At 49.6% G+C, this 26,802-nt stretch overlaps 1 protein-coding gene across 1 annotated transcript in view; it reads left to right on the top strand.

The window, feature by feature from the left end:
* LOC147095463 (uncharacterized) overlaps positions 1 to 26,802 on the top strand; it is a 124,083-nt gene that overhangs the window by 88,353 nt on the left and 8,928 nt on the right. Inside the window, exons 8-13 of the mRNA XM_085973642.1 lie at positions 41 to 88; positions 5,409 to 5,450; positions 7,526 to 7,573; positions 12,353 to 12,496; positions 20,935 to 20,994; positions 22,862 to 22,939. Coding sequence (XP_085829768.1) covers positions 41 to 88; positions 5,409 to 5,450; positions 7,526 to 7,573; positions 12,353 to 12,496; positions 20,935 to 20,994; positions 22,862 to 22,939 — 420 coding nt within the window. The remainder of the gene's footprint in view (positions 1 to 40; positions 89 to 5,408; positions 5,451 to 7,525; positions 7,574 to 12,352; positions 12,497 to 20,934; positions 20,995 to 22,861; positions 22,940 to 26,802) is intronic.

The following is a 26,802-nucleotide window of genomic DNA, read 5'->3' as shown; positions in this document are numbered from 1 at the left end:
CTCCTCCGTCCTCTCACTCTGTTCACTTTCTTTGGTGCAGGAGCTGGAATGCAAGCTGGACCTGGCGGCAGAGGCCCGAAGCCTGCAGGTAGATTTTTGTTCTTCCGTCGCCTCCCATTGGTTGTTTGTGGGCAGTGTTGGACTTTCACCGGTTGGGTGGCAAAGTGGCGAGCAGTTTTCGCTGTGCAGCCACAGTGTGTAGGAACAGGAGGAGGCCGTTCAGCCCCTCGGGCCTGTTCAACCATTCAATCAGATCATGGCCGATCTGTACATAAAACAGGAGGAGGCCATTCAGCCCCTCGAGCCTGTTCCACCATTCAATCAGATCATGGCCGATCTGTACATAGGAACAGGAGGAGGCCGTTCAGCCCCTCGAGCCTGTTCCACCATTCCATCAGATCATGGCCGATCTGTACATAGGAACAGGAAGAGGCCGTTCAGCCCCTCGAGCCTGTTCCGCCATTCAATCCGATCATGGCTGATCGAATCGTGGCCTCAACTCCACTTTCCCGCTCTCTCCCCATACCCCTCGACTCCCCTGTCGCTCAAATGTCTGTCAATCTCCGCCTTGAATATATTCAATGACTCCGCCTCCACAGCTCTCTGGGGCAGAGAATTCCACAGATTCACGACCCTCTGAGGGAAGAAATTCCTCCTCATCTCCGTCTTAAATGGGCGGCCCCTTATTCTGAGACTGTGCCCCCTAGTTCTAGATTGCCCCACCAGGGGAAACACCCTCTCAGCATCTACCCTGTCAAGCCCCCTCAGAATCTTATGTTTCAATAAGATCACATCCCATTCTTCTAAACTCCTATGAGTATAGGCCCAACCTGCTCAAGCTTTCGTCTTACGTCAACCCCTTCATCCCAGGAATCAACCTCGTGAACCTTCACTGAACTGTCTCCAATGCAAGTATATCCTTCCTTAAATATGGAGACCAAAATTGCACGCAGTACTCCAGGTGCGGTCTCACCAGCGCCCTGTAAAGTCGCATCAAAACTTCCCTACTCCTATACTCCATCCCCCTTTGCAATAAAGGCCAATGTTCCATTAGCCTTCCTGATTACTTGCTGTACCTGCATGCTAACTTTTTGTGTTTCATGTACTGGGACCCCCAGATCCCTCTGTACCGCAGCATTCTGTAGTCTCAGAATCACAGAATCACAGAAACCCCACAATGCAGATAGAGGCCATTTCGGCCCATCGAGCCTGCACCGACACATATCCCACCCGATCCCCGTAACCCCTACACCAACACATATCCCACCCTATCCCCGTAACCCCACGTATTTAATCCCCCTAACACTAAGGGTCAATTTATCATAGCCAATCAACCTAACCCGCACATCTTTGGACTGTGGGAGGAAACCGGAGCACCCGGAGGAAACCCACGCAAACACGGGGAGAACGTGCAAACTCCACACAGACAGTCACCTGAGGCCGGATTCGAACCCGGGTCCCTGGCGCTGTGAGGCAACAGTGCTAACCACTATGCCACCGTCTCTCTCCATTTAAATAATAATTTGCTTTTTCATTCTTCCTTCCAAAGTGGATAACCTCACATTTTCCCACATTATACTCCATCTGCCAAATTTTTGCCCACTCATTTAACCGATCTATGTCCCTTTGCCGGCTCTTTGGGCTGGATTTTACCAATGGGGAGCTTTTGGAGGCGGGGCTGCTGTTTGCCGGGTTCCAGCCCCGCCTCCATCGACTTCTGCCAACCCACGCTATTTTCCCTTGATTGACCTTGTTAAGCCCGCCCAGCAGGCTTAGCAGGCCAATTAAGGGAAAGCCGGTTACAGAGAAGCTCTGTGAAGCTGTCAAACACTGACATTCTCTGTAGTTTGATGAGTTCTTTTGCAGAAATTAGATGGATGTTGCATTGGAGAATGCAATGGCCATCTGTCATCTCTGCTGCGGAGGTGCGAGGCTCTCCGCATACCCACCAATTGAAGCCTGCAGGAAGAAACAAAGGTAAGTACACTTTCTCTAAGACTTTCCACTTACCTCAGATACTCACCTCTCCACACGTGCACCCATCACTCAGCTCCACAGCACACTTTTGGACCCCTCTGATCCCCGCAGACCCACTGCTCGCCTCGGTGACCCTGGCAGGTTTCGGAGCCTTCGGGAAGCCCGCACTTGTGTGGGCAAAATGGGGAGAATCCTATTTTCTGCCCGTTAGCTACCTGTTAACAGGCAGTTAAGTGGCTGTGATCCCTTCCCGCCTCCAAGAAGACGGGACCCGGTGCGGGATGGCTACCTGCCTCCTGGCAAGATGGCATGGAGGTGGGTTGGGCACCCGCCCCCAAATTCTACCATTTTCCCGGCAGTCCCGCCTCCCAACCCACTTCCCCAGGGCTGGCAAAATCCAGCCCTTTGTGTCCTCTTCACAACTTGCTAACCCACCTATCTTTGTATCATCAGCAAATTTGGCTACAATACATTCGGTCCCTTCATCCAAGTCATTAATAGATTGTAAACAGTTGAGGCCCCAGCACTGATCCCTGAGGCACCCCACTGGTTAACATCTGTCATTGGAAAAATGCTGGAATCCATTATTAAGGAGGTAATAGCAAGACATTTAGAAAATCATAAGACAATCAAGCAGAGTCAACATGGTTTTATGAAAGGGAAATCATGTTTGACAAATTAGTTACTGATTGCCAACCGGAAAATGACCCATTTATCCCAACTCGCTGTTTTCTGTTAGTTAGCCAACCCTCTATCCATGCCAATATATTACCCCCAACCCCGTGCACTCTTATTTTGTGTAGTAACCTTTTATGCGGCACCTTATCAAATGCCTTCTGGAAATCCAAATGCACTACATCTACTGGTTCCCCTTTATCTACGCTGTTTGTTACATCCTCAAAGAACTCTAGCAAATTTGTCAAACACGATTTACCTTTCATAAAACCATGTTGACTCTGCTTGTCTTATGATTTTCTAAATGTCCCGCTATTACCTCCTTATTAATGGACTCCAGCATTTTCCCAATGACAGATGTTAGGCTAACTGGCCTATAGTTTCCTGCTTTCTGTCTCCCTCCTTTCTTGAATAGTGGCACTACATTTGCGGTTTTCCAATCTGCTGGGACCTCTCCAGAATCCAGGGAATTTTCATAGATTACAACCAACGCATCCACTATCTCTGCAGCCACTTCTTTTAAGACCCTAGGATGCAGCCCATCAGGTCCAGGGGACTTGTCGGCCTTTAGCCCCATTAGTTTGCCTAATACTTTTTCTCTGGCGATAGAGATTGTTTTAAGTTCCTCCCTCCCTATATCCATTTGATTATCTATTATTATTGGGATGTTTTTAGTGTCTTCTACCGTGAAGACCAATCCAAAATAATTGTTAGAGTCTCTTCCATTTCTCTATTTCCCATTATTAATTCCCCAGTCTCATTCTCTAAGGGACCAATGTTTACTTTAGCTACTCTCTTCCTTTTTATATACCTGCAGAAGCTCTTACTCTCTGTTTTTATATTATTTGCTAGTTTACTCTCATACTTCTTCCTCTTTATAATTTTTTTAGTCATCCTTTCCTGGTTTCTAAAAATTTCCCAATCCTCTGGCCTACCACTAATCTTCGCAACATTGTATGCCTTTTCTTTCAATCCGATACCATCCATAACTTCCTTAGTTAGCCACGGATGGTGCATCCTTCTCGTAGAGCCTTTCTTTCTCACTGGAATATACCTTTGCTGAGATTTATGAAATATCTCCTTAAATGTCTGCCACTGCTGATCTACCGTCTTACCCTTTAATCAATTTTCCCAGTCCACTTTAGCCAACTCTGTCCTCATACCCTTGTAATTGCCTTTATTTAAGTTTAGGACACTAGTTTCAGACCCAAGTTTCTCACCCTCAAACTGAATTTGAAATTCTACCATGCTATGATCACTCTTTCCTAGGGGATCCTTTACTATGAGATCATTAATTAATCCTGTCTCATTACACATTACCAGATCTAAAATAGCTTGCTCCCTGGTTGGTTCCTCAACGTATTGCTCTAAGAAACCATCCCGAATACACCCTATGAACTCATCCTCAAGGCTACCCTTGCCAATTTGATTTGTCAAAGCTATATGATGATTAAAATCACCCATGATTATTGCAGTACCTTTCTTACAAGACCCCATTATTTCTTGATTTAACCTCTGTCCAACAGTATAGCTACTGTTAGGGAGCGTATATACTACTCACACCAGTGATAGGGGACAGTGTACATGGGCTGTGGGAGGAGATTAAATGGGTGGGGACAGTCAGTGATGGGGGAGAGTGTACTTGGTCTGTGGGAGGAGATTAAATGGGTGGGTAGATTCAGTGATGGGAAGAGTGTACATGGGCTGTGGGAGGAGATTAAATGGGTGGGGAGAGTCAGTGATAGGGGAGAGTGTACATGGGCTGTGGGAGGAGATTAAATGGGTGGGTAGAGTCAGTGATAGGGGAGAGTGTACATGGGCTGTGGGAGGAGATTAAATGGGTGGGGAGAGTCAATGATAGCGGAGAGTGTACATGGGCTGTGGGAGGAGATTAAATGGGTGGGTAGAGTCAGTGATAGGGGAGAGTGTACATGGGCTGTGGGAGGAGATTAAATGGGTGGGGAGATTCAGTGATAGGGGAGAGTGTACATGGGCTGTGGGAGGAGATTAAATGGGTGGGTAGAGTCAGTGATAGGGGAGAGTGTACATGGGCTGTGGGAGGAGATTAAATGGGTGGGTAGATTCAGTGATGGGGAGAGTGTACATGGGCTGTGGGAGGAGATTAAATGGGTGGGGAGAGTCAGTGATAGGGGAGAGTGTACATGGGCTGTGGGAGGAGATTAAATGGGTGGGTAGATTCAGTGATGGGGAGAGTGTACATGGGCTGTGGGAGGAGATTAAATGGGTGGGGAGAGTCAGTGATAGGGGAGAGTGTACATGGGCTGTGGGAGGAGATTAAATGGGTGGGTAGAGTCAGTGATAGGGGAGAGTGTACATGGGCTGTGGGAGGAGAATAAATGGGTGCGGAGAGTCAATGATAGCGGAGAGTGTACATGGGCTGTGGGAGGAGATTAAATGGGTGGGTAGAGTCAGTGATAGGGGAGAGTGTACATGGGCTGTGGGAGGAGATTAAATGGGTGGGGAGAGTCAGTGATAGGGGAGAGTGTACATGGGCTGTGGGAGGAGATTAAATGGGTGGGTAGAGTCAGTGATAGGGGAGAGTGTACATGGGCTGTGGGAGGAGAGTAAATGGGTGGGGAGAGTCAGTGATAGGGGAGAGTGTACATGGCCTGTGGGAGGAGATTAAATGGGTGGGGAGAGTCAGTGATAGGGGAGAGTGTACATGGGCTGTGGGAGGAGATTCAATGAGTGGGGAGAGTCCCTGATTTGCTGATGTCTTGTGTTGTGAATTCTAGGTTATGGTGGTGCTGCTGGACTCCAGCCTGGTTATGGGAATGGTAAGTGAGTCCCTTGTTCCTAAACTCGATTTCCATACTTTATTGCCTCTGTGTTGGGATCGAGTGAACTTTAATTTATATCGTGGGTTTTCTGTCAGGAAATCCCAAAGCACTTCACAGCCAGTGGATTACTCTTTGAAGTACGGTCACTGTTGTTATGTACCTTCCAATCTGTGCACAGAAAGATCCCAGTTTATAATTAATCATCTGTTTGTAAGAATGGTGTTGGTTGAGTGGGTAATATTGGCCCCAGGACACCTGCTCTTCCTCCAATAGTGATCTTGGCATTCTTAACAGCCACCTGAACAGGGAGACTGGGCCCGGGGAGTATCGGCCTGGATTATGGGGCTCGAGTCTCTGGTGTGTGTGTTAAAGACTAACTGCTAAACAATATTTCTTGTACCTCTAGCCTCCAACCTCTCCATCACTCTTGCTGTCTCTCCCTCATGCTATCTGTCTCTCTTTCTTTGTTTCTCTCTGTCTCTGTCTCTCTCTCCTTCTGTCTCTCCATCGTTGACTCTCCATCTCTCTCTCTCTCTGTCTCTATCTCACACTTTCTCTCTCTCACACTCACTCTCTGTGTCTCTCTCACACTGTCTCACTCTGTCTCTTGCTCTCTGTCTCTATCTCACACACTCTCTCTCTCTCTCACACTCTGTCTCTCTGTCTCTCTCTCTCACACACTCACTCTCTCTCTCTGTCTCTCTCACACTCTCTCTCTGTCTCGTACACACTCTCTCTCTCTCTCTGTCTCTCTCACTCTGTCTTTCCCTCTCTCTCTGTCTCTGTCTCTCTCACACTCTCTCTCTCTGTTTCTCACACACTCTCTCTGTCTCTGTCTCTCTGTCACTCTCTCTGTCTTTCCCTCTCTCACGCTCTCTCTCACACACTCGGTCTCTCTGTATCTCTCTCTGTCTCTGTCTCACTCTCTCTCTCTCACACTCTCTGTCTCATACTCTCTCTCACACACTCGCTCTCTCTCTCTGTCTCTCTCTCTCACACTCTCTCCCTCACACACTCTATCTCTGTCTCTCTCTGTTTCTCTCTCTGTCTCTCTCTCTCTCCATCACCGTCTCTCTGTCTCTCTCTCTCACTGTCTCTGTCTCTCTCTGTCTCTCTCTCTCTCTCTCTGTCTCTCTCTGACTCTCTCTCTCTCTCTCTCTCTCTTTCACATTCTCTCTCTCTCTCACACTCTGTCTCTCTCTCTCTCTCTCTCTCTCACACTCTCTCTCTCTGTCTCTCACACACTCTCTCTCTCTCACACACTCTCTCTCTCTCTCTCACACTCACTCTCTCTCTCTCTCTCTCTCTCTGTCTCTCTCTCTCTCTCTCACTCTCACTCTCTCTCTCTCTCTGTCGCTCTCTCTCACTCTCTCTCTCTCACACACACTCTCTCTCTCTCTCTCTCTCTCTCTCTCTGTCTCTCTCTCTCACACTCTCTCTCACACACACACTCTCTCTCTCTGTCTCTCTCTCTCACTGTCTCTGTCTCTCTCTGTCTCTCTGTCTCTCTCTCTGTCTCTCTCTCTCTGTCTCTGACTCTCTCTCTGTCTCTCTCTTTCACACTCTCTCTCTCTCACACTCTCTCTGTCTCTCTCTCACTCTCTCTCTGTCTCTCTCTCTCACACTCTCTCTGTCTCTCACACACTCTCTCTCACATACACTCTCTCTCTCACACTCTCTCTCTCTCTCTGTCTCTCTCTCTCACACTCTCTCTCTCTCTCTGTCTCTCGCTCTCACACTCTCTCTCTCTCTGTCGCTCTCTCTCTCACTCTCTCTCACACTCTCTCACACACTCTCTCTCTCTCTCTCTCTGTCTCTGTCTCTCTCTCACACTCTCTCGGTCTCTCTCTCTCCTCTCTCTCTCTCTCTCTCTCTCTCACACTCTCTCACTCTCTCTCACACTCTCTCTATCTCTCTCTCTCTCTCTCTCTCTGTGCCTCTTTCCTTTGTGCCTGATGATGTTTTACAGTCTCTCTGCTGCCCTGGACGTTCAGAGCCTTGTAAAGCGGGGAAGCGGTTGCAGGGACTCACTCTCCACCGTCCTCTCACTCTGTTCACTTTCTTTGGTGCAGGAGCTGGAATGCAAGCTGGACCTGGTGGCAGAGGCCCGAAGCCTGCAGGTAGATTTTTGTTCCTCCGTCACCTCCCATTGGTTGTTTGTGGGCAGTGTTGGGCTTTCAAAGGTTGGGCGGCGAAGTGTCGAGCAGCTTTCGCTGTGCAGCCACAGTGCGTAGGAACAGGAGGAGGCCGTTCAGCCCCTCGAGCCTGTTCCACCATTCAATCAGATCATGGCTGATCTGTACCTCAACCCTATTTACCCGCCTTTGTTCCGTATCCCTTATCCAAAAAAATCTATCAATTTCAGTCTTGAAAGCTCCAATGCACCACCCATTTTGGGGGAGAGAGTTCCAGATTTCCACGGTCCTTTGTGTGAAGAAGTGCTTCCTGACATCACCCCTGAACGGCCTGGCTCTAATTTTAAGGTTCTGCCCCCTTGTTCTGGACTCCCCCCACCAGAGGAAATAGTTTATCTCCATCTATCCTATCAAATCCTTTAATCATCTTAACATAAGAGCATAAGAAATAGGAGCAGGAATAGGCCACTTGGCCCCTCGAGCCTGCTCCGCCATTCAATAAGATCATGGCTGATCTTGGGCTCGAACCCACTTCCCCGCCCGCTCCCCATAACCCTTCACTCCCTTATCTTGCAAAAATCTGTCTATCTCCACCTTAACTGTATTTAATGACCCAGCCTCCACAGCTCTCTGGGGCAGAGAATTCCACAAATTTACGACCCTCTGAGAGAAGAAATTCCTCCTCATCTGAGTTCTGAAAGGGCGACCCTTTATTCTGAGACTGTGCCCCCGAGTTCAGGATTTCCCCACGAGGGGAAACATCCTCTCAGCATCTACCCTGTCGAGCCCCCTCAGTAGCTTATATGTTTCGATAAGATCACCTCGCATTCTTCAAAATTCCAATGAGTGTAGGCCCAGCCTGCTCAACCTTTCTTCATAAGTCAAACCCCTCATCTCTGGAATTAACCTGGTGAACCTTCTCTGAACTGCCTCCAATGCAAGTATATCCTTCCTTAAATAAGGAGACCAAAGCTGTACACAGTACTCCAGGTGTGGTCTCACCAATACCTTAAACACCTCGATTAGATCACCCCTTCATCTTCTATGCTCGAGGGAATACAGGCCCAGTTTGTGCAACCTGCCCGAATCTAACACTTTTAGCCCCGGGGGTTCATTGTGGTGAATCTGCACCCCCTCCAAGGCCAATATATCCTTCCTGAGATGCGGTGCCCAGAACTGAACGCAGTTCCCCAGGTGGGGTCTGACCAGAGCTTTGTACAACTGAAGTATAACTTCCACCCTAATACAAAAAGAAAAATACTACAGATGCTGGAAATCTGAAATAAAAACAGAAAATGCTGGAGATGCTCAGCGGGTCAGGCAGCATCTGTGAAGAGAGAAACTGAGTTAACCTTTCAGGTCGATGACCTTTCGTCAGAACTGGAAAAAAGCAGGAAATGGAACAGATTGCCAGGTTATGATGTGAAATTGTTGAACTCTATGTTGAGTCCAGAAGGCTGTAAAGTGCCTAATCGAAAGATCACTACCTCGGCCCCTATCATATATATATATTTTTTATCCACACTTTTTGTTTGTGTCTGTTCTTCTCTCCCACATGGCAGCTGTCTTTCATTCTGCCAGCGCAATTTACACGTCATCTAGAGCCATCCATTGTTTCTTAACCTGTCCCATTACCATCTCCTTTTGCCTTGAATATCTCTTAATGTCTCTTAATCTCTCCTGCCTTCCATCCTGTCACACACCTTCCCTTTTGTTCTTTCATCCCCTCCCCCATTTCCCAGCCCCGACACTTGCTTAAAAATCTGTTCCATTTCCTGCTTTTTTCCACCCTTTCTATTCCAGCCTCCTTTGAGATAAGGGAGAATATCTCGTTCGCCTCTTTAATTATTTTTTGTACCTGTCCACCGGTTTTGTAGTGACATCTCTACTTGGACCCCGAAATCTCTCTGTTTCTCCACAGTTCCTTGGGCTAGAAATTGCGTAGCCCGCCGTTCGGGGTGATAACTTTGGCGGGAGAAGTATTGCTGGGGCGCTACACCACTGAATCCGAGGCGAACTTCCGGTTTAGCGCTCCAGGAGGGGAAGTGGAGCGCTAAATCAAGCGCTTCCTTGGAGCACTGAGCAGAGCAAGAGGGGCGGTAGCAGCAGAGCGCGGCACCGTGTCGGATTCACAGGCTCCTTCCCTCCCTTAAAGGGAAGGGCCAAGGCCGCGGTCATTTCAAGGGTGAACGCTGCCGTGAATTAGCGCTCCCCACGCGGACATCTGCGGTGACGACGCCTCCTGCAGCTGCCGTTGCGGACGGCCGGCAATGTAACGGGGGGGGGGGGGTGGCGGGAGCGAATTTAAGATGCGGGGGGGCGATGATGGGGCGCTGCGCGCCGGATGACGCCGCCACCTATGGAGCGCAAGCAGAGCGAGGCGGTAAGCGTTGGCGCCAGCGCAAAAAACTGCCAGGGAGGATCGCGGGCGTCGCTGATACTGCCGCGCCCGGTCGCTAACCCCTTCCCGCCCCGTTACCGCCCCTCGCAGGCGCTAACAAGGGGCGCAAAGCAACCGAATGTCTAGCCCAAAGTTTCTTACCATTCGATGTTGAGTTCCAGGCGACTGGAAGCTCGGTCCCAAACCCACCTTTCAGGTGAAACAGCGATTAACTTGTACTCCTTGCAATCTAGTATACTGTATTCGCTGCTCACGATACGGTCTCCTCTACATCGGGGAGTCCAAACGCAGATTGGGTGACCGCTTTGCGGAACACCTCCGTTCAGTCCGTAAGGGTGACCCCGAGCTTCCGGTCGCCTGTCACTTGAATTCTCCGCCCCTCTCCCACTGACCTCTCCATCCTCGGCCTCTTACACTGTTCCAATGAAGCTCAGTGTAAGCTCGAGGAACAGCACTTCATCTTTCGATTAGGCACTTTACAGCCTTCTGGACTCAACATCGAGTTCAACAATTTCAGACCATAACCTCTGCTCCTATTTTTTCACATGGCAGCTGTTGATCATCCTGATATTCCCATTTACACCTCATCTAGACTCATCTTTTGTTTCTTAACTTGTCCCATTACCATCTCCTTTTGCCTTGCGCCATCATCCCTTTTGTCTTTTAATCTCTCCTGCCTATCACAGACATTCCTTTTGTTCTTTCCTCCCCTCCCCGCTCTCCCTGCCCCTGCACTTGCTTAAAAACCTGTTACATAGAAACATAGAAGATAGGAGCAGGAGTAGGCCATTCGGCCCCTCGAGCCCGCTCCGCCATTCAATGAGATCATGGCTGATCATCCAAACTCAGTACCCTGTCCCTGCCTTCTCCCCATATCCCTTGATCCCTTTAGCCTTAAGAAATATATCTAACTCCTTCTTGAATATATTTAATGAATTGGCCTCAACTGCCTTCTGTGGTAGAGAATTCCACAGGTTCACCACTCTCTGGGTGAAGAAATTCCTCCTCATCTCTGTCCTAAAAGGCCTACCCCTTATCATTAGACTGTGACCCCTGGTTCTGGACTCCCCGGCCATCGGGAACATCCTTCCTGCATCTAGTCTGTCTAGTCCTGTTAGAATTTTATAAGTTTCAATGAGATCCCCTCTTATTCTTCTAAACTCCAGCGAGTATAAGCCCAATCGACCCAATCTCTCTTCATACGTCATTCCTGCCATCTCAGGTTATCAGTCTGGTGCATCTTCGCTGCACTCCCTCCATGGCAAGAACATCCTTCCTCAGACAAGGCGACCAAAACTGCACACAATACTCAAGGTGTGGTCTCACCAAGGCCCTGTACAACTGCAGCAAGACATCCTTGTTCCTGTACTCGAACCCTCTCGCTACGAAGGCCAACGTACCATTTGCCTTCTTAACCGCCTGCTGCACCTGCATGCTTACCTTCAGTGACTGGTGCACAAGGACACCCAGGTCTTGTTGCACTTCCCCTTCTCCCAATCTATTGCCATTCAGATAATAATCTGCCTTCCTGTTTTTGCCACCAAAGTGGATAACCTCACATTTATCCACATTATACTGCATCTGCCATGCATCTGCCCAATCACCCAACGTGTCCAAATCTAACTTTTTCCAGTTCTGATGAAGGGTCACCGACCTGAAACGTTAACTCTGTTTCTCTCTCCACAGATGCTGCCTGACCTGCTGAGTATTTACATGCAGTCTATGTTTTTACTTAAGCTAACAGCATACCTGCCTTTTGTCCCTATCCCCGAACCCCACGTCCCCAAATTCTCCCCATATCCCAAATGCTTCACTCTACATTTACACTGTTGCCCTTCTGTGACCTTGTGTGTTATTTTAATCCACCCTTTCATTCCCCTTTTGGGGGTAATGATCTCTCTACTTTCCTTTCTCACTCCTAACCCCACCCCCCCACCCCCCCCGCCCCCCCACCCCCCCCCCACCCACCCCCCCGCGCCCCATGCTTAACCTGTACCCCTCAAATTTGAATCCTTCGCCCACCCTGTGCTGAGTTAGCAGTTCTCACCTGGTGTGGGACTGAGATCGACACACACACGCAGAGCAGGAAAGGCCCAGGCTTCATCCCCGGCCTAATTCTGAGTGCGCTGATCTCACGCAGTGTGGGACTGAGCCCCAGGGAACAATTTTGCCGGCTAGACTATCTCGATTTCCCTCCCCTCGGAATCTCCTCTTCCCGAGAAAGTTACAAAAAAAAATCACGAACCCGACCTCAGGATCCTTTCCTCCGACTGCCCCACCCGCCCGACAGCTGGGACTCTTCGACAACAATCTAGTCCTGCCTGACTCCATCCCTAGTCAACCTTCTCTGTCGTCACCCACAGGTTATGGAGCTGGAGCCTTCCCAGGAGTAGGAGCGTTCCCAGGAGCGGGAGGATACCCAGGAGCCGGAGCGTTCCCAGCGGCCGGAGCGTTCCCAGGGGCCGGAGCGTTCCCAGGAGCTCAGGTGGCCATGGGCTACGGCAATGGTGAGGGACTGATCTCATGTTTGGAGGAGAACTGAGTGAGATTGGCGATTAGATGAGAACCATTTAGACGAACATACGAACTAACAGTTCTGGTCTCCATATTATAAAAAGGATATAGAGGCACTGGAGAAGGTGTAAAAAAAAGATTTGCGAGATTGATACCAGAATTGAGACTTTACGCCTATCAGGAAAGATTGAACAGGCTGAGACTCTTTTCTCTAGACGAGAGAAGACTGAGGGATGATCCTGATAGAGGTCTTCTAGATTATGAAAGGGTTTGATAGGGTAGACGTAGAGACGATGTTTCCACTTGTGGGGGAGACCAGAACTAGGGACCATAAATATAAGAAAGTCACTAATAAATCCGACAGAGAATTCAGGAGAAACTTACATTTATATAACATCTTTCACAAACACCGGACATCTCAAAGCGCTTTACAGCCAATGAAGTACTTTTGAAGTGGAGTCACTGTTGTTGTAATGTGGGAAACGCGGCAGCCAATTTGCGCACAGCAAGTTCCCACAAACAGCAATGTGATAATGACCAGACAATGGCCCTGAAATTAGGATCGGGAGCTTGCCGCGCGTGCAAGCCCCCGATGTGCACTCACCCGGCGCGCCAACATCTGAAGCCCGGGCCTGCTTGCATTTCCTGTCACTGGCCCGGTTCAGATGTCGGCGCGATGTGCTTGCCTGATCCAGCGGCGTAGTTAGTGCGATGTGCCGGCTGGGATCAGGTGAGCACTGTGCAGCCAATCAGGGGAGGGGAAACTTCATTCATGAGTTTGAGAGTAAGAGCTGTCAAACTCATGAAAAGTATGGGCTGCCAAAACACTACTTAAACTTTAAATAAAATGTTTAAAACATCCCACTGATTATATTAACTATAAATAAGTTTAAAACATTTTTTAAACAATTAATCAAATTTTTGAAAAAAATAAATTTTTTAAAAATAGGGTCTAAAACTAAACTTACCTTACTGTAAATTCTTTAAAAATAATAAACCTGTGGAAAAAAAATTCTAAATTGTACTAAAAGACCACTTACCTGTAAAACTAAGTACTTACGTCTGGTTTTTCCACACGTAAAAACCGGAGGCCTTTACACTCGGGCAACTCTGGGAAAAAAAAAGGAATTTCATCGCACACGCGCTGCATCACAAGTCGCACGCGTTCTGCCTCTTAACCCCTTGGGTCAGAGGACAGGAAATGCCGGTTTTCAGCGCATGCGCTGTGCATGCTGAAAACCGGCAATTCCTCTGGGCACACACGTGAGTACCCCGTCCGCACTCACGCGTTGTGACAGGAATTACTGGGCCAATGTTTTTGTTATGTTGGTTGAGGGATAAATATTGGCCCAGGACACTGGGGATAACTCTCCTGCTCTTCTGCGAAATAGTGGCCGTGGGATCTTTTACGTCCACCAGAGAGCGCAGACGGGGCCTCGGCTTAACGTCTCATCCGAAAGACGGCACCTCCGACAGTGCAGCGCTCCCTCAGCACTGCACTGGAGTGCCAGTCTAGCTTTATGTGCTCAAGTCCCTGGAGTGGGACTTGAACCCACAACCTTCTGACTGAGCCACAGCTGACACTTCACCCAGAGAGTGGTGAGAATGTGGAACTCGCCACTACAGGGAGTGGTTGAGGCGAATAGTATCGATGCATTTAAGGGGAAGATGGATAAACACATGAGGGAGAAAGGAATAGAAGGTTATATTGATGGGGTGAGATGAAGAGGGATGGGAGGAGGCTCGAGTGGAGCATAAACACCGGCATGACCCAGTTGGGCCGAGTGGCCTGTTTCTGTGCTATAAATACTCTGTAGTACTTTGTAATGATGGACATGAGAAGACCCTCAAGTCCATCCAGCCACCCACACCCACAGCCATGTGACCTCCGGGGAGAGGCTAGAAAGCAAATAAATTTGGGCGGGGGGGGGGAAATCTGGGAAACTCCGCTCAGACCGCCCCCCCAACCCTGTTTAGGCAATTGAAACTCGACCAGGAGACAACTCTAACCCTGATGAATGTCGCACCAGTACCCGCCTCTTATACCAGGTTGTAAAGTCTGTGGGTTGTGCAGTTAATAAATACACAGACTTCAGAAGTAACAAACAAAACAGGTCTTTACTATTCGAAGGTCCGGGCGAATCTGCCCCAGCAATCATGCCACAACACTTATATACTGGTGTGGTCACTATCGGTATTACAGTATACAGAAGCCAAACAAATAGTGCCACACCTAAAGTAGTTCCCTTAAAGGTGAACGGTTACATTCAATAGTTCCCTTAAAGATAGACGGGTACATACACTACAATCCTCTCTTTTTAGCTTATTACTTACAGAGTCCCCGTTAAACATACATATCTTCAAATTCCTATCAAACAAATTACAGATATAATCTCGGTGGAGTCAATGTCATATAAAACAATTTACAAATATAATCTCGGTGGAAACAGTTCACAGGTTCAGTCTCTGCGGAAACAGTTCATAGATTCAGTCTCTGATCTTGACTCGTTCCGAACAACATTTCTTTGGTGTAGCCGGTTCACCTGGCTAGCGTGACTCCTCCATAGCCTTTTTCTTGACGTAACAGCTTGAACTTTCGTCCTGTTGAACCAGCAGTGCGGACTTTTACAACCAACTGGCTGTCTTGACATTTTCCAGTTTTTCAACTAATTTAGCTCCTTTCGTAATGTCCCGCCTGGAATGGTAGAAGTGCTAATATTTTAGACAGTTATTATCTTCTGCTTCTTCTTTTTCTTTTCTGCCTTTTTGAAACTCTCGGAGCTCCTTTCTCAGCTGCCAGCTGTAGCGCCACCAACTCTTTATGTTCCTTAGACCTTAAGTGCTTCATCCGGATTTCAGCACTTTGAGAGTTTTCATCACAAGCTGGGCAGACCACATCCTCGTAATATTCAGTGTCACTCAACAGGTCATGGTAATATTCAGGTTCGTCCTGAGTTAGGCCAGCGAGAGAGACTTCTTCTTCCTCCTCACCCGTCTGGACGTTAGCTGACGGTGGTTCCTTCCCTAAACATCTTTCTTGAAAAGCCTTCTTCATGCATTCATATTCATCCCGCTCTTCCTGGGTTATCTGCCATTCCTTCACGACGGACCTCATTTGTGAGTTCAATACCTTCCTTTCCATCGGTAATTGCGTTATCAGGCTATTTAACCCTTCTACTGAAATAACGGTTTCCACATTCTTCTGTTCACCTTGACGTGATTCAATGTACTTTTGGCATCCTTGTAAAATTTGTGTTGCCACCTCAGCTATCTCCGTGACTTTTGAGAGCTCCGAACTCGTTCCCCCTGAAGATTGAAGCTCGTGTTCAGATTGATCCCCTTGCCGAGTCTTGTCCTTCAGCATATGAAGGAGTTGGCCGACCGTTAACTCTTCCCTGGGAACACGGCGGATCAGAGTCTTCTCCATTTCATCCACCTCTTTCTCCAATACTTCCACCTTACGTTCCTCTTGAACTTTGGCTTTCAGCGCTCGGCAAAGTTGCGCCATGATGCTCTCTAGTTCATGTTCAGGGATCATTCTTACAGTGTCCTGTTCTTCCACTGAAAGGATTCCCAGTTGAATCTGTTCTTCAAGTTGTTGCACCTCGGTCATTGCCGCCTCATACTTGTCTTGGGTGTCCTTCAATGTTTTTATAAGTTCTTGGACATCCTGTCCTTCATGCTCTGCCATGATTTTCACCTCTAATTGCTCATCTATGGATGGAGCTTCTATCGATGAGTCTGTCTTGGCCTTGAGTTCATCAAGAATTTCCTGCAGCCTTTGGACTTCTTGCTCATGTTCAACCTTTAGTTGTTCATATGCTTCTACTGAAACTAGCTTTTCGGAGGCTGCCGAGTTAACCCCCTCCAGAATTGTTGCCTGGGCCTGTTCATACTGTTCTTTCAACTTCTCACACTCTGCTTGAAAGGAGTCGTAGAGAAGAACTGGAATAAAATCCTGGCTCCCTGAAGATTCCTCTTCCTTTGGTTCATTCTGTAAATATTCTAGTTCCTGAACAGCATCAGGGGAATGTGATTGGTATTTGACCACGATGGCTCTATGGTCGCTCTCTGCTTGAGCTAGCTGTCTCTGTTGTCTTTCCAGGTTCTCCCATTCGGTGTCCCAGAACCTTTCCATATTTTTCATCTCCTGTACGAGACGGTCACTCAACTGTTCTAATTGTTGTCGTACTTTGACATAAGTTTGCGTCCGAGCTCGGTGTTCTTCCGTCATGGATGAATCCTTTGCTTGAACAGGCTCAGAATTCTCTGTCAACCTGGAGTTCTGCTCTGCAGCTTTATTCTTCTTGGTACCATAAGTCCTTCTGCATGTCTTCGTTTTCTTTCCCATCGTCGGCAAGTCCCTTTTAGCCTTGTCTTCCATTTCCGACTTGGTCTTATCATCATCCATTTCAGAATCTGAGCTAATAGCTTGCACCGAGTCCTCCCTCATTATGGCTTTTAGGTAATGCCATTCCGTGTCTATTTTCTTAATCCACTCCCGTCCTAGAAGTGGTGGTCCTCCCTCAGGTAATACGTACAAGTTCATTCTTGGGTGTTCTTTACCCCTATCTCTCACCTTGACTCTTATTTTCCCCACGGGGTATACGTTATGCCCCGTGTATGTCTGTAATACGAACTTGGTATTTCTTAAAGGTATGTAAGAGAATAGCCGGTGGTAGTCCCTTCGGTTGATGACTGATAGAGCTGATCCAGTGTCCAGCTCCATTCTTACTTGGACTCCAGCTATTTTTAGTATGACCCAGATGGCCTGTAGATCCGTTTCTTTACCCACATTGTGGATTCTCAGCCTACCCAGCTCCTGGTTGTTTGGGTCTGAGTCTGAATTCTGTTCGTCTGAACTCTTCTCAGCCACCTTGTGTACCTTGTTGTACTTTTCTTGTGGTGGCTTCCTTTGATTATTGGTCTTTTTCCCGGACCGGCATACCTTCGCGATGTGACCCAGTTTGCCACATTTCCTACACTCTTGGTTCTTAAACCAGCATTGATTCTGGTCATGCGTGGTCTTCCCACAACGGTAGCATTTTGTTGTACTTGAAGTAATTTGGTCCACCCCAAGTGCCGCCGCCTTTAGTTGCATTTCCGCCGTTCCTTTCGCTGCGGCTTCGTGCGATGCGGCTATAAGGACAGCCCTGTCCAGTGTGAGGTCGTTCTCTTCCAGTAGTCGCTTCTGCGTCCCTTCTTTGGACAATCCGCATACGAACTTGTCTCGCAGCGCTTCTGTCAGATTCCCTCCGAACTGGCAGTATTTCGCTAGCCTACGCAGTTCGACCAAGTATTCCGCATTGCTTTCGTCTTTCTTCTGCGTTCTTGCGTAGAATTTGAATCGTTCAGCCAGCATCAGCGGTGTGGGGTTCAAGTGGTCCTTCGGCACAGCCACAATCTCTTCGAAGGTCTGATCCGCTGGTTTATTTGGTGCTATTAAATGCTTCAAGAGCCCGTATGTTTTTGCCCCCATCGAGTTTAGCAATGTTATCGCCTTGTCGTCTTCCTCTATATTTTGTTGGCTTCGCAATAGATCTCTATGCGTTCCACGTACGTGGCCCAGTCTTCTATTTCAGAATTAAAGTCGTTAATATTCCCTCGCTTAGGCATTTTTCTTCCCTTGGGAGCAGCACCAGTATTTCTTTAAGTATTCTTATTTATTTGTTTGTTTCTAAGATGGCGGTTTTCCCGCGAAATCGGCGGTTTCCCGCTCTTTCCTTCTCTCCCCGCCCACTTCAATGGCGGTATGTCAATCAAGATGGCGGTTTTCCTGCGAAAATGGCGGTTTCCCGCTCTTCCTTTCTCGCCCCGCCCACTTCGATGGCGGTTTCCCGCTTCTGGCGTCTTCTCCGCCTAATGGCAGCTTCCCGCGTTTCTTCCCGGTGGAAGGGGTACGCTTCCCCCACAGCGGACAGGTTCAGCCGCTGGCTGGCTTCCGCACAGCTCCCCTTACTCGGCTATGTCTTTTCCTCCCGCCCGCACGGCTCTACCGGCGCTGGGTACACCCCGTTAACGGAGGACAGTTCAGCCGCTGGACTGGCTCTCGCGCAGTCTCTCTCTCCGTCCCCGGCTCTGTCGCTCTCTCACCCGCACGTTCGGTGCTACCGGCCCTGGGTACCCCGTTGGTGGAGAACAGTTCAGCCGCTGGACTGGCTCTCGCGCAGTCTCTCACCCCGTTTTCGGCTGTGTCTCTCCCCCACTCCCGCACGTTCGGTTTTGCCGGCTCTGAGTACCCCGTTGGTGGAGAACAGCTCAGCCGCTGGACTGGCTCCTCGCAGTCTCTCTCTCCGCACCCGGCTCTCACCCGCACGGTTCCCGTTCGCCTCCCCAGCCCTCTCGCAGACCGGTGTTTCCCTCCCCGGCTGCGGCTGGGTTTCTCTTCCCGCGCCTACTCACAGGCTCAGCGCTTCGTGGCTGCGGTCGCTGCCCAGATTTTTCCCGCCGATCGCGGTCCGGCTGTCACCCGACGCCGTTGGACCCGACTTTTGGCTGGCACAGCTCCCCCTACTCACATTCTCTTCGGCCGCCTTGTTCCCTGCTGATCAGCTCACTCCGCACCGTGGTAGAAGGGTAGTCAGTGCCTGTTGCAGATGGAAGCTTTTGTTGCTAAATCTTCCACCTTTCTCCTGCTGCAGCCTCGTGTTTTCTTCCAGCAGCACGACGAGGGCGGTTGCCTCTCTTCGACGCTCTTCTTGCTTTGGTAATCTTGCCGCAGGGTACGATCGGACTCGTCGCCACTGTAAAGTCTGTGGGTTGTGCAGTTAATAAATACACAGACTTCAGAAGTAACAAACAAAACAGGTCTTTACTATTCGAAGGTCCGGGCGAATCTGCCCCAGCAATCATGCCACAACACTTATATACTGGTGTGGTCACTATCGGTATTACAGTATACAGAAGCCAAACAAATAGTGCCACACCTAAAGTAGTTCCCTTAAAGGTGAACGGTTACATTCAATAGTTCCCTTAAAGATAGACGGGTACATACACTACACAGGTGATCTCAGCCCCAGCCAGAAACAGGTCCCGCTCGCGCTCTTTGGAATTCAGTGATTCGGCGTCCACCCGACATGCCTGTTCCAGAGGTCCACCAGTCTCTGGGGACGGAGCCACCTCCTGACACCTAGTTTGACTGCAGGGAGGGGTTGGATTCAGGACCAGACTCCGATGGGATGAAGGTACCCTCTCTATGTCAGCCGTCCGTATGTGACGTGGTATAGGGCCTCCCTCAACACGGGGCTAGGCTGTTGAAAGCCACAGCACTCAGTGCTTCCTACAATGTGGTACAAGTTGACTGCAACGTGCCCACTTTTACCTAGAATCCTCACTGATAGACCTGTTGTCCGGTATCTCCTTCAACTCTTAGCAATGGGCCTGTTGTCTGGTATCTCCTTGAACCCTCAGTAATGGATCTGTTGTCTGGTATCTCCTTCAACTCTTAGCAATGGGCCTGTTGTCCGGTATCTCCTTGAAGCCTCAGTAATGGGCCTGTTGTCTGGTATCTCCTTGAACCCTCAGTAATGGGCCTGTTGTCCGGTATCTCCTTGAACCCTCAGTAATGGGCCTGTTGTCCGGAATCTCCTTGAACCCTCAGTAATGGGCCTGTTGTCCGGTATCTCCTTGAACCCTCAGTAATGGGCCTGTTGTCCGGTATCTCCTTGAACCCTCAGTAATGGGCCTGTTGTGCGGTATCTCCTTGAACCCTCAGTAATGGGCCTGTTGTCTGGTATCTCCTTGAACCCTCAGTAATGGTCCTGTTGTCCGGTATCTCCTTGAACCCTCAGTAATGGGCCTGTTGTCCGGTATCTCCTTGAACCCTCAGTAATGGGCCTGTTGTCCGGTATCTCCTTGAACCCTCAGTAATGGGCCTGTTGTCCGGTATCTCCTTGAACCCTCAGTAATGGGCCTGTTGTCCGGTATCTCCTTGAACACTCAGTAATGGGCCTGTTGTCCGGTATCTACTTGAACCCTCAGTAATGGGCCTGTTGTCTGGTATCTCCTTGAACCCTCAGTAATGGGCCTGTTGTCCGGTATCTCCTTGAACCCTCAGTAATGGGCCTGTTGTCTGGTATCTCCTTGAACCCTCAGTAATGGGCCTGTTGTCCGGTATCTCCTTGAACCCTCAGTAATGGGCCTGTTGTCCGGTATCTCCTTGAACCCTCAGTAATGGGCCTGTTGTCCGGTATCTCCTTGAACCCTCAGTAATGGGCCTGTTGTCCGGTATCTCCTTAAACACTCAGTAATGGGCCTGTTGTCTGGTATCTCCTTGAACCCTTAGTAATGGGCCTGTTGTCTGGTTTCTCCTTGAACCCTCAGTAATGGGCCTGTTGTCTGGTATCTCCTTGAACCCTTAGTAATGGGCCTGTTGTCCTGTATCTCCTTGAACCCTCAGTAATGGAGACATTCCCTCTTTTTTCCTCTCCAGGTTATCCCAGTGTTTTGGCTGATGGACCACCATATGGAGGCAAGGCTGGAAAAGGATTAGGTACTGAATCAGCGAGAACTTGGAATGTAATAGCTTGCAACTCAACGTCAGAAAGCAGGAAAACTCTCCCCACCCATTTAATCTCCTCCCACAGCCCATGTACACTCTCCACGATCACTGACTACCCACCCATTTAATCTCCTCCCACAGCCCATGTACACTCTCCACTATCACTGACTACCCACCCATTTAATCTCCTCCCACAGCCCATGTACACTCTCCCCTATCACTGACTCTCCCCACCTATTTAATCTCCTCCCACAGCCCATGTACACTCTCCCCTATCACTGACTCTCCCCGCCCATTTAATCTCCTCCCACAGCCCATGTACACTCTCCCCTATCACTGACTCTCCCCACCCATTTAATCTCCTCGCACAGCCCATGTACACTCTCCCCATCACTGACTCTACCCACCCATTTGATCTCCTCCCACAGCCCATGTACACTCTCCCCCATCACTGACTCTACCCACCCATTTAATCTCCTCCCACAGCCCATGTACACTCTCCCCTATCACTGACTCTCCCCACCCATTGAATCTCCTCCCACAGCCCATGTACACTCTCCCCTATCACTGACTCTCCCCACCCATTTAATCTCCTCCTACAGCCCATGTACACTCTCCCCTATCACTGACTCTCCCCACCCATTTAATCTCCTCCCACAGCCCATGTACACTCTCCCCTATCACTGACTCTCCCCACCCATTTAATCTCCTCGCACAGCCCATGTACACTCTCCCCATCACTGACTCTACCCACCCATTTAATCTCCTCCCACAGCCCATGTACACTCTCCCCTATCACTGACTCTATCCACCCATTTAATCTCCTCCCACAGCCCATGTACTCTCCCCCATCACTGACTCTACCCACCCATTTAATCCCCTCCCACAGCCCATGTACACTCTCCCCTATCACTGACTCTCCCCACCCATTTAATCTCCTCCCACAGCCCATGTACACTCTCCCCTATCACTGACTCTATCCGCCCATTTAATCTCCTCCCACAGCCCATGTACTCTCCCCCATCACTGACTCTACCCACCCATTTAATCTCCTCCCACAGCCCATGTACACTCTCCCCTATCACTGACTCTCCCCACCCATTTAATCTCCTCCCACAGCCCATGTACACTCTCCCCTATCACTGACTCTCCCCACCCATTTAACCTCCTCCCACAGCCCATGTAATATCTGCCCTATAAGAACATAAGAACTAGGAGTAGGAGTGGCCATACGGCCCTTCGAGCCTGCTCTGCCATTCAATAAGATCATGGTTGACCTTCTACCTCAACTCCACTTTCCCGCACTATCGCCATATCCCTTGATTCCCTTACTGCCCAAACATCTGTGGATCTCTGCCTGGAATATCCTCAACGACTGAGCCTCCACAGCCCTCTGGGGTAGAGAATTCCAAAGATTCACCACCCTCTGAGTGAAGAAATTTCTCCTCATCTCAGTCCTAAATGGCCGACCCCTTATCCTGAGACTGTGACCCCTGGTTCAAGACTCTCCAGCCAGGGGAAACAGCTTCTCAGCATCAATCCTGTCAAGCCCTCTAAGAAGTTCATACCTTTCAATGAGATCACCACTCATTCACCACCTGTTTAATCTCCTTCCACAGCCCATGTACACCCGACATGGAGTTAGGTCGCAGCTTAGCCAGGATCTCATTGAATGGCGGAAGAGGCTTAAGGGGCTGAATGGCCTCCTCCTGTTCCTACCCTATCATGGATTCTACAGATTCATTAACCTCCGACCACAGCCCATATACACTCACCCTTTTGTGTTCCTTGGGCGTATTTGGCAACAGAGTATATGGGTGTGAGCTCCTTGCGACTGACTGCTCTTTTTGATCCCTAGATGCAGGACAACCTTTGTACGGAGGGCAGCAGGGACTGGCCAATGGGCTTGCAGTCGATGCTGCAGCTGCCAAGTATGGTAGGTATTGACGGTGGTCTGGGGATCTGGTGCATTGTGGGAGTTGGGCTGTGACGCCAATTCAGACCGATCAGGAAGAAGGTACTTAAGGCTAAGGGGCTCAAGGGATATGGGGAGAAAGCAGGGACAGGGTACTGAATTTGGACGATCAGCCATGATCACACTGAAAGGCGGAGCAGGCTTGAGGGGCCGAATGGCCTACTCCTGCTCCTATCTTCTATGTACTTGCAATTCGACAATTCACGACCTCGGGACCTCCCGAAGCGCTTCACGGCTAATGAAGTACTTTTGAAGTGTGACCACTGTTGTAATATAGGTAAATGCGGTAGCCAATCTGCGCACAGCAAGATCCCACAGTGAGACAATCACCCATTTAATCTGTTTTTTGAAAGATGTTTGTGACGCAATGGTATTAAGGAATGTGGGGCAAAGGCGGAAACATGGAGTTAGGTCACAGGTCAGCCATGATCTCATTGAATGCTGGAACAGGCTCGAGGGGCTGAATGACCCTCCTTCTGTTTCTATGTTTTGTTGATGTTCGGTCGAGGGATAAATATGGGCCCCAGCAACCCAGGGGATAAATACCCCTTGCTCTTCTTCCAATAGTGTCCGTGGGATCTTTCCCATCCACCTGAGAGGGCAGACGATGCCCTCGGGTTTAACGTTTCATCCGACAGATGGCACCTCCGACCATGCAACACTCCCTCAGTGTCGGCCTGGATTATGGGGCTCGAGTCTCTGAACTGAGTGGGCTCGAACCCATGACTTTCCAACTCAGAGGCGAGATAGATATCGACTCACCTAAGGTGACACTTACTAAGTTACCATTCTTACTATCCTGGTGACTGCTGCTCCCAGCATGAACTGAAGGCATCTTCATGGGACAGTGAAGAGGGAGCTTTACTCTGTATCTAAACCGTGCTGTACCTACCCTGGGAGTGTTTGATGGGACAGTGTAGAGGGAGCTTTACTCTGTATCTAACCCGTGCTGTACCTGCCCTGGGAGTGTTTGATGGGACAGTGAAGAGGGAGCGTTACTCTGTATCTAACCTGTGCTGTACCTGCACTGTGAGTGTTTGACGGGACAGTGTAGAGGGAGCTTTAATCTGTATCTAACCCGTGCTGTACCTGCCCTGGGAGTGTTTGATGGGACAGTGTAGAGGAAGCTTTACTCTGTATTGAACGCATGCTGTACCTGCCCTGGGAGTGTTTGATGGGACAGTGTAGAGGGAGCTTTACTCTGTATCTAACCCGTGCTGTACCTGCCCTGGGAGTGTTTGATGGGACAGTGAAGAGGGAGCGTTACTCTGTATCTAACCTGTGCTGTACCTGCACTGTGAGTGTTTGACGGGACAGTGTAGAGGGAGCTTTAATCTGTATCTAACCCGTGCTGTACCTGCCCTGGGAGTGTTTGATGGGACAGTGTAGAGGAAGCTTTACTCTGTATTGAACGCATGCTGTACCTGCCCTGGGAGTGTTTGATGGGACAGTGTAGAGGGAGCTTTACTCTGTATCTAACCCGTGCTGTACCTGCCCTGGGAGTGTTTGATGGGACAGTGAAGAGGGAGCGTTACTCTGTATCTAACCTGTGCTGTACCTGCACTGTGAGTGTTTGACGGGACAGTGTAGAGGGAGCTTTAATCTGTATCTAACCCGTGCTGTACCTGCCCTGGGAGTGTTTGATGGGACAGTGTAGAGGAAGCTTTACTCTGTATTGAACGCATGCTGTACCTGCCCTGGGAGTGTTTGATGGGACAGTGTAGAGGGAGCTTTACTCTGTATCTAACCTGTGCTGTACCTGCACTGTGAGTGTTTGATGGGACAGTGTAGAGGGAGCTTTACTCTGTATCTAACCCGTGCAGTACCTGCCCTGGGAGTGTTTGATGGGACAGTGTAGAGGGAGCTTTACTCTATCTAACCCGTGCTGTACCTGCCCTGGGAGTGTTTGATGAGGCGGTGTAGAGGGATCTTTACTCTGTATCTAACCCGTGCTGTACCTGCCCTGGGAGTGTTTGATGGGGCAGTGTAGAAGGATCTTTACTCTGTATCTAACCCGTGCTGTACCTGCCCTGGGAGTGTTTGATGGGACACTGTAGAGGGAGCTTTACTCTGTATCTAACCCGTGCTGTACCTGCCCTGGGAGTGTTTGATGAGACAGTGTAGAGGGAGCTTTACTCTGTGTTTAACCAGTGCTGTACCTGCCCTGGGAGTGTTTGATGGGACAGTGTAGAGGGAGCTTTCCTCTGTATCTAACCCGTGCTGTACCTGCCCTGGGAGTGTTTGATGGGACAGTGTAGAGGGAGCTTTACTCTGTGTTTAACCAGTGCTGTACCTGCCCTGTGAGTGGTTAACGCTGATACTGTGGCCCGTACCTAACATGCTAGAAATAGATGGAGTACTGTTTGAGTAATTATTGCTTTAAAAATTGAACCATCTTTGGTGTCGATAGTTCACTCGTGTTAATTGTACACAGGTACTCCCCGCCCATGATTGTTTTCTGCACCTTATAGGTGGGGCCGGTCAGCTCCCGTACACTGCTCAAGCAATGGCGTCAGCTGGGCTCGACGAGAAGGCTGGAAAATATGGTATAAACATCTCGTTCGGAGATAGAGCTGGTGAACTGTAGTGTGCGGCACACTGTTCACGCAGTGTTGGGACTATCTTCAATCGGGGCCGTTTTTTTTTTACCTCCTCCTGACTAACGCACATCTTCACTTCATCACCTATTGGCGCCAACTCTCCCACCCCAAACGACCTCTGACATGCCCGTTCCGCCCACCTCCCGGCCCAAGCTTGTGCGGCGGTTCCCACAGGCTGCTCTCCTGTGGGAGGAAGCGCAGATGAGCGCCACCCTCTGCCACCCCCACTCCTGACACCGGGCATGTTCCTGCAGGCCCTATTCCTGTGACAATAACGCCCACCACAGTCGAATAGCCAGTCCGTGTTCCGACGCCGCCTGGGCACAACCATGAAGAACGGGCCACCCTTTGGTTTGCCACCAGCACCCGTAGTATGCTTGCTGCGCCCCAAACCCGCCCACCCCCCGTCCCACGTAACACAAGTCTCCCCCCAGCGAGAATGGGGCAAGGAGGTGTTGTGCACTGACTGTTGCTATGACAACGAGAGATGGACACATGCCCCCTGGGAGGGGGGTGGGGGCATGAGTTAGAAACATAGAAACATAGAAGATAGGAGCAGGAGGAGGCTATTCGGCCCTTCGAGCCTGCTCCGCCATTCAATGAGATCATGGCTGATCATCCAAATTCAGTACCCTGTCCCTGCCTTCTCCCCATATCCCTTGATCCCTTTAGCCTTAAGAAATATATCCAACTCTTTCTTGAATATATTTAATGAACTGGCCTCCACCGCCCTCTGTGGCAGAGAATTCCACAGGTTCACCACTCTCTGGGTGAAGAAATTCCTCCTCATTTCAGTCCTAAATGGCTTACCCCTTATCCTTAGACTGTGACCCCTGGTTCTGGACTCCCCAGCCATCATAAACATCCTTCCTGCATCTAGTCTGTCCAGGCCTGACAGAATTTTATAGGTTTTGATGAGATCCCCTCTCAATCTTCTAAACTCCAGTGAGTATAAGCCCAATCGACACAATCTCTCCTCGTATGTCATTCCTGCCATCCCAGGTATCAGCCAGGATCTTGGCGGGTGGGGGGGGTGCGCGGGAACCCATTGGGTCTCGTGCGATGAGCGGATGGTCTTCAGAGGTCAAGGGGTACCGGAACCCTGGGCACTGCCAGTCACCCAGAACCCCGGGCCAAGGAGTTGAGGAGGCCATTGTCAGCAGTGCGGGCCCGCAGGTAAACTGACAGGAAGATGTTGCACCATGGGGTGCCGCACCAACATTC

The sequence above is a fragment of the Somniosus microcephalus genome, unplaced genomic scaffold (genome assembly GCF_052327205.1).
Source record: "Somniosus microcephalus isolate GS21.2 unplaced genomic scaffold, FLI_Smic_1.0 unresolved_chr1, whole genome shotgun sequence".
Taxonomy (NCBI): Eukaryota; Metazoa; Chordata; class Chondrichthyes; order Squaliformes; family Somniosidae; genus Somniosus; species Somniosus microcephalus.
Note: the sequence above shows the minus strand (reverse complement) of the source record. Positions and strands in the feature narration are given on the sequence as shown.